The sequence below is a fragment of the Epinephelus moara genome, chromosome 4 (genome assembly GCF_006386435.1).
Source record: "Epinephelus moara isolate mb chromosome 4, YSFRI_EMoa_1.0, whole genome shotgun sequence".
NCBI lineage: Eukaryota > Metazoa > Chordata > Actinopteri > Perciformes > Serranidae > Epinephelus > Epinephelus moara.
The window spans coordinates 20,476,305-20,483,576 of record NC_065509.1 but is presented as its reverse complement, the minus strand read 5'-3'; the positions used below and the strand labels follow the sequence as shown (position 1 = coordinate 20,483,576).

Sequence of the window (7,272 nt, the reverse complement as noted above, 5' to 3'; positions counted from 1 at the left end):
TTACTTGGCGGCTATGTTTCAAGCTTTGTGCGATATAAGTTTGATGTTGCACTTAATGTTCAGGCCTGTAGCACTTTTCTCTCCATTAACATGCGCCTGTCTCATGCTAACAGCTGATGGCTGTTATGGCAGATAATGACTGTTCTGACCAACGTGCCAGCATGAATCTTTTATGAATGTTCGGCCGACTCAGATGCAGAAGACAAGCTCAACATATGGAAAACACAGTATACTTCATTCATGACATTTTGAGTGAAAAATATGCTCATACTGATCATATGTTTGGAAACTACAAGTCTGTATCTCTGAGAGACTCCAGCTGTGGTGAATTACCTGCTAGTATTCAGTTTTTTGCTGCCCTCGTGTGGCTGTTTTAAGCAGGGACATAGTGGATAATAAACTTATAAAACTTTACCATGACTTTAAACTTGATTATAATGGCCAGCTTCTGTAAATCTGTATTTGCAACACATTTGTAGCTGACTATACATTACAGAAAGTAGTGAGGATAGGTTGTTTTTCAGATGGAAATCATAAAAATCAACAATTACAAGCTCATTTTTTGCATATGTGTCCTCTGGGTTCCTCACCTCACTGTCCCCTAAATAATAATATCATAAAATCATATCAAATTTGTCTTCCTGCATTCTAACCTAACTGTCTGTTAAGAGAATAAAAAGAGGAAGCTGTGTTGTTTTTTGATGATATCTTTTGTTTAAAAATAACAGCCAGTGGAGGGAAGCATGTTAGAGGAACCACTAATTTGTGCTTAGCACTTGTTGTTGATGAGCATGCAGTACATTATGTCTTCTTACTGGGGAAATGTAACTGATTACCTTTACAAAAGTACAGCTATGATACACTTGTACTTTACTTGCATCTTCCCATGTTATGCCTCTTCTCTTTGTATTTCTACTCCACTACATTTCGCAGGCAAATATTAGGCCTTTTCAAACATCTATGTGGCGGGGCCAGTTCCTGCTTTATACATTTACATTTGACATTTCAAATATAGCTTATCTTAGAAAATATGTCACTTTAAACTACTGATCTGTATATGAATTCATTAAGGTTAGTTTAACCTCAATATAGCTGCAGCAAGAAGAAACTGTGCCCATGTGTCAATGTGTCAGTTACGATAATCTGATAACAGAAACAAAAATACTTTAATGCAATATACTTTATATAACTGACAGGCGCCCTATGTCTACCATATCATCATGTTCTCTGTAATAATTCTGGGAACTTAAGGGGGTTGTATGACATCAAAATGTGTTTATACTTTACAAATACACATATATTTCACATGCTAGGTTTCTTAAGGTTAGTTATGATATTTCTTTAGTATGAATATTTTAAATTTTAACTCTTTTTAAGGCAAAAAAAAATAAATAAATACAATAAATAGGAGTAAATGTTTCTAAAAATTATTGCACATATTTCACAATGTTGTAAAAATAATAATAATGATAATAAAAAATGTAAGAAGATAACATTTATAGAAAATACAATTCAAAAGTTAAATAATATGATAAATATGCAAATTAGTATATGGGGCAATTTGGACACATGACCTCTGCATTTATGAAATACCTTCTGACCTGCCTAATGAATACTTTCACTTTTCATTTTGCTTATAATATTCATGAGGTACAATTGTGAATATGCTTTTCATTGTGGTAATACTTAAAAAAAAATATATTACCACCACTGAGCCTGCTCATATCTCTATTTACAATCTCTATGCTGAATATCACATGATGCACGTGCACATGTAGGCTACACCTCACGCACACCTTACATGATGGCCCTATCAGAATGATCCACCAGGGCAGGATGGGTAAACCTAGGTCAATGCCCTCACGTCGCCAAGACGAGCAGGCAGGTGGGTCTCAGGTAAAAGGTGACGTCACTATGATACTTTTGAACTCCTCGGCAGTAAATCTATAAAGGTGTGTGTAGTCTTAGTGCACAGGTAGCCGAACCTTAGACTGATGTGAAAGCAGAGCCTGCTGGGAGTAAACAAGGAGGCCTATCATGCGCCCGGTAGTTTGATTCACCGAGGTTTACCTGAGAGTCACCCTACCTGTCGCACGAGGACACCGGTATGTACCCCAACTCACAGTCGGCCAGACACCCGGCTCAGACGCTGTCACTGAACAGTCAGTACTTCCCGCCTCCGTATGACTACACCAGTTACCATCACGTCCCGGGAGTCGGTGACCCGTCGACAAGCGCCTGGAACTCCGTCTACGCTCCCCGGGAGGAGTATCCGTACAGCTTCCCGGGGTCAAGCCCCAGCGCCGGGCAGGTCAGCTTCTGCTCCCCGGAGCTGAGCGGCACGCCCACCGCCGCTGGAGGAGGGTCGTTCACGCCGTACAACTTCATCACCGGACAGGACCCCTTCAGCTCCAGGAGGAAACCACATGAGCCCATCAGACCATCCGCCACAGGTGGGATTACATACTGGATACCATGGTTACATGTAGGCACTGTATTGGCCAATCATAAATAGTCTGTGTAAAGATATAATTATTTATTAAAATAATTAAAATTTTTGGTGCTGATCACAAATCAAACATGACATAGGTCTAACCATACTCTAACATTAAGGATGTCAAACTAACATCACTTCATCAGTATTGGTGCAATCACATGATGATGACAAGCTAAAAGCCATTTGCTGAGTGGGTGTACAGATATGGTAAAACACACATTCATAGGCAGGAACAATTTCAACATGCACACAGAGTGAAGTCAGACTGACTGCACACACACATTCATCAAGCTTTTCGCCTCTCCCTTCCGCCAGCATGGTTTGAGATGTCAATGCAAAGCTAACAGTGGCGGCCGACAAGTCTGCAGAAATGTCATTCCCCACCCTCTCTGTCCACTGGGTGGGTGCGAAAGGGTGACAGCCTGACGAGATAACACCAGCACTACAGGAAGTCTGCAGAAGTCAAACCGAATCTCCACTAAAGGCGACACTCTCAGGCCTGCTTGCTTACTGGTCTGCCTCGATCGATGCTGTCACACAGTCAAGATTCCCGATCAATAACTCTGACTCACCTTTTCCTAAGAGTGTGTGTGTACGTGTGTGAACATGCATGTCAATGAATAGCTGCCTGTGTAAACACCTATGTAAACATCACTCACGGTGATAAGGGGAACCACTGATGCAACGCAGTGGGAAGTCTTTACATTAGTTCTAGTTAGTGTGATTAATAGAGTTGATGAGGCTTTAAGTGGCGCCTGAACTTGAACGTGGCACCAGACGCACACACATTAGTCATCTGTTTGGCTCACAGTGCACGTGACTCACTGACATTATGATCACGTTTAACACGCCTGCTTACTTACATTCACTGAACCCAACTAAGCTTGTATTTATTGTTTTACTAAATCAGGGTTATTTCTGTGTGATCCAGGAGCAAAGACTCGCACTAAGGACAAGTACAGGGTTGTGTACACTGACCAGCAACGCCTGGAGCTGGAGAAGGAGTTTCAGTACAACCGCTACATCACCATGAGGAGGAAGACTGAGCTGTCGATGGCACTGAGCCTTTCTGAGAGACAGGTGAGACTGGAGCAAATTAAAGTTAGAGGTAGAAAAGTAAGGGGTAGACAAATGAAAGCAGGACATCCAACCAAAATGGAAGGAGCCTCTTCTCTTTTGATTTTTTGGACAACCATTCATCTGATCGACTTCACACTTGGCAAGTTGCTGAGGACCCAAGGAAGTGCAGTGTCAAGTGTGAGCTCTTGAGATCTACAGGGACATATTAGTAGTGCATTAGTACCGCCAGAAGAACACACTGTGTAGGGATATGAGTGGGGACCCTATTAACTGTTAGGTATGCTGGATTCAGCTCGCCATCTGTTGCCCACTACAGTATATTGAAGAACAGAGGAAGAAAGAAAGGCCAGAGATGTTACATTATGACAAACTCAAACATTTCAAGCATCAGTGATGCAACTTTTCAGAATGAACTCTTTTGTTCCAGGAAATAGACGGGCTATGATTTCATTGAGGCCAAAAATGTTTGTGTCAGCTTTTTCACCCAAATGATGCATATACTGTAGCACTGCTAGAGGACGCAGCTACGTCAGGGTAGGGGTGTTGCTCAGGACTCAAGGAAGAGTTGCGTCAAGTGTGAAGTTGTTTGTATGAGCAGTTCTTGAACGGACATTGCACTAGTGTTTGAAATAGGCAGGAGCAAATGTAGAGGAAAAATTAAACTCAAACTCTTTAACATTGTTAAAGAAAGTCATTATTTAAGGGACTGTAATGTAGCAGGGGGACACTAGGACCCATGTAGGGAGCATTAATCAATCAGGTGAGAGCCACATAGTTATTTGTAGGCCAACACGGAAGTTAACATCGCCCTGGTTCCTTCAACAAAAAGCCTATTTAATTTTTGGATTTTGGGTTATTGCAGAAATTAACACCACTTTTATGATTTTTTAAGCATTAATGCTATTGCCAGAAGTAAAAAGCTAATGTTAGGCTATAAATGAACTACACCATGGTTGCATTATTTCGTCATCACCACACAACAAGGCTGTAAAGCTGTGTCCAATGTGGTGACGTTCTGTAGTCTCATTTAGCCACATGTTAGCGACCATCTTTTTTAAGAAACCTAAAAGCTTCAGAATTTATGAGTGGGGTATTTACTGACATATTTTATGTCATGGAACAGAATGTGAAAATCTCTTAATTTAACCAAAACCCATTCAGCAAACTCATTGACTGTGAGACAAGGAAAACAGGAGTGCTAAAATGCTAACTCATTTACAGGTTTTAGGACTCAATCCTGCAACACTCTATTGCCTCCTGTGTAGACACATTATTATGACCTTCCTGCAAACTACGTCTGCTGAAAGATACTGTGAGAAAATGCTTCAGGAAAAGCCAAATGTAAGAGTTAAAACATTGTTTTTCTTCCCATTGTGTTACTCTTGCTGAACAGCAGCCACAAGTTTTACTGTAAATGTTGTGTTTGTAAATGCACCACAAGCTGGTGGTCGTACCAGCTCTAGTAAGGTTGTTACACAAAAACCTCTGACGGCACTGGGTTGCACAAGGGTGTGTTGTATTAGACATGAAAGTTAAAAAAGTTCAAAAGTTACGTAGGCTCACTTTAAAATTGGGCCTGGAAAACAATAATAAATAGACTGCCAGTAACTCAGAGGAACTGCAAGGGGAGTTCCTCCTTTTCATGAAATGAGGTGTAACAATGGGTTGATCCCTTTTGTTTCTGCTTTATGTTTTTGTGAGGTGGTAGTGGGCAGAGGTTAGGAAAGGGTTAGGTCGGCTTTCTTCATGTGATTTACATTATTTGATATTTTAGTGATATTAGAAAATAAAACTGCCGCTCCTCAAAGTACAGTTATTGGTCCATGTAGTTGCTTGGTGCTGTATTTTTCTTATTGTTATGAATATAGATATCAATACTAACTCCGGACACATCAGCAGAAAGTTCTTTAACATTCTCATTTTGAGAAACCAGCTTTAGATGAAACAGCAGAAACCTCTATAAACCATAATGTTATGTGGCCAAACAAAACATCTCGCATAAGTAGTGTTAATGGTGAAACCCTGCCTCTCTTTCAGTACACAATCATTTCTGTTATTATTGTTCTATCCGCCTATTTATTCTGCTCGACAAACCCACAACTGAGTGCAACTCTCTCGCGATGCTATTATTGTTGTTATTATTGTTTTATCCGCCTGCTCACTCTGTTTGTCAAACCCACAGCTGAGTGCAGCAAAGTCATTCTGAGCAAAAAGGAAATTACTAAACTTTAGCAATAAATAGTTAAAGCAGAGGCGAGAGAATGTTCAGCTGATTCACTGCATGTCACCAACCACCAAAGATATCACACTTGATAGCAAAGGCCCAAGATATAGATCCAAGGAAAGCGTTAGAACATTTCGTCTTTTGCTATTTCTGATCTAAATACTTAACAAATATATTTTTGGTGTTGATATCTCAGGTGAAGATCTGGTTTCAGAACAGACGTGCCAAAGAGAGGAAGATAAACCGGAAGAAGCTGCAGCATTCTCAGCAGGCCTCCACAACTACACCCACCCCGCCTGCGCTGTGCGGACCCACTGACACCCACATCACCACCAGCCCCAGCAGCAACATTTTGTCCGACACAGTATCAGAGGAGTACTAGGTGGATTTCACATGGAAGACTGACACAGCGTGAAATATGTACATAGCATGTTTTGTTTTTATAAGTTTACCACAGAATGAATGATGATGATGATTCACATCAACATGATGTCATAATGCTGTACTTCCTGCCTTTCACAATGAGAAGCACTACATATCTGTCGCACTGATCATCCCTGGTGGCCGTTTGCCAATTACAGGACTTTAATGTGTTAATATGGATCATTTTCAGCACAAGGATATTGATTTTAAGAACAAAGATTCACTTGATAACTTGTCACTTGTCAAATTTCATTAAGAATTGTAGTTTAAAGCAACAATGAAAAAGCATTTCAGTCCTTCTCTCTTTATCAGGATGTTGAAATTTGTCTTAACCATGGTTGATAAAAGTGACAATGCGTCTGTCCATCTGTGGTCAAATATGTATGCATTAATATGAAAATAGGCCTAAACTTGCCCCCCTAATGATTAGGGGTCAGCAACCTTTAACATGGGCGGCACTGTGGTGCAGTGGTTAGTAGGGCTGCAACGATTAGTCGACTAATTGATGACTAATCGACTATTAAAATAATCTGTGACTATTTTAGTAGTCGACTAATCGGTTTGAGTAATTTTTCATAGAAAAGTACTATTAAAGTGCCCCAAAATACTCTTACTGCAGCTTCTTACGTTCAGATATTGGCAGCTTTACACACTCTCCCATGACAGTGAACTAAAACCCTTTGGCGTGAGTACGAAACAAGACATTAGATGACATAATTTTGGGGTTTGGGAGAGACAGATTGACATTTTACAACATTTTAACACATTTTTTCGATAAAATGATTAGTCGGCTAATCCAAGAAATAATCGACAGATCAGTCGACAATGAAAATAATCGTTAGTTGCAGCCCTACTGGTTAGCACTGTCACCTCACAGCAAGAGGGGTCCTGTTTCTGACCCAGGGTGGGGGAGCAGAGTCTGTGCGGAGTTTGCATGTTCTCACCGTGTCAGCGTGGGTGCTCTCCAGGTGCTCCGGCTTCCTCCCACAGTCCAAAGACATGCAGGTTAATTGGTGACTCTAAATTGCCTGTAGGTGTGAATGTGAGT

At 40.7% G+C, this 7,272-nt stretch overlaps 1 protein-coding gene across 1 annotated transcript; it reads left to right on the top strand.

Moving 5' to 3' along the window:
• Positions 1–1,530: 1,530 nt before the first annotated feature.
• On the top strand, positions 1,531–6,588 carry cdx1a (caudal type homeobox 1a). Its single transcript, XM_050042263.1, has 3 exons — positions 1,531–2,453; positions 3,429–3,577; positions 5,998–6,588. The coding sequence occupies exons 1-3, from the start codon at positions 2,108–2,110 to the stop codon at positions 6,181–6,183; spliced, it is 681 nt and encodes a 226-aa protein (XP_049898220.1). The 5' UTR covers positions 1,531–2,107; the 3' UTR covers positions 6,184–6,588.
• The last annotated feature ends 684 nt before the right edge of the window (positions 6,589–7,272 follow it).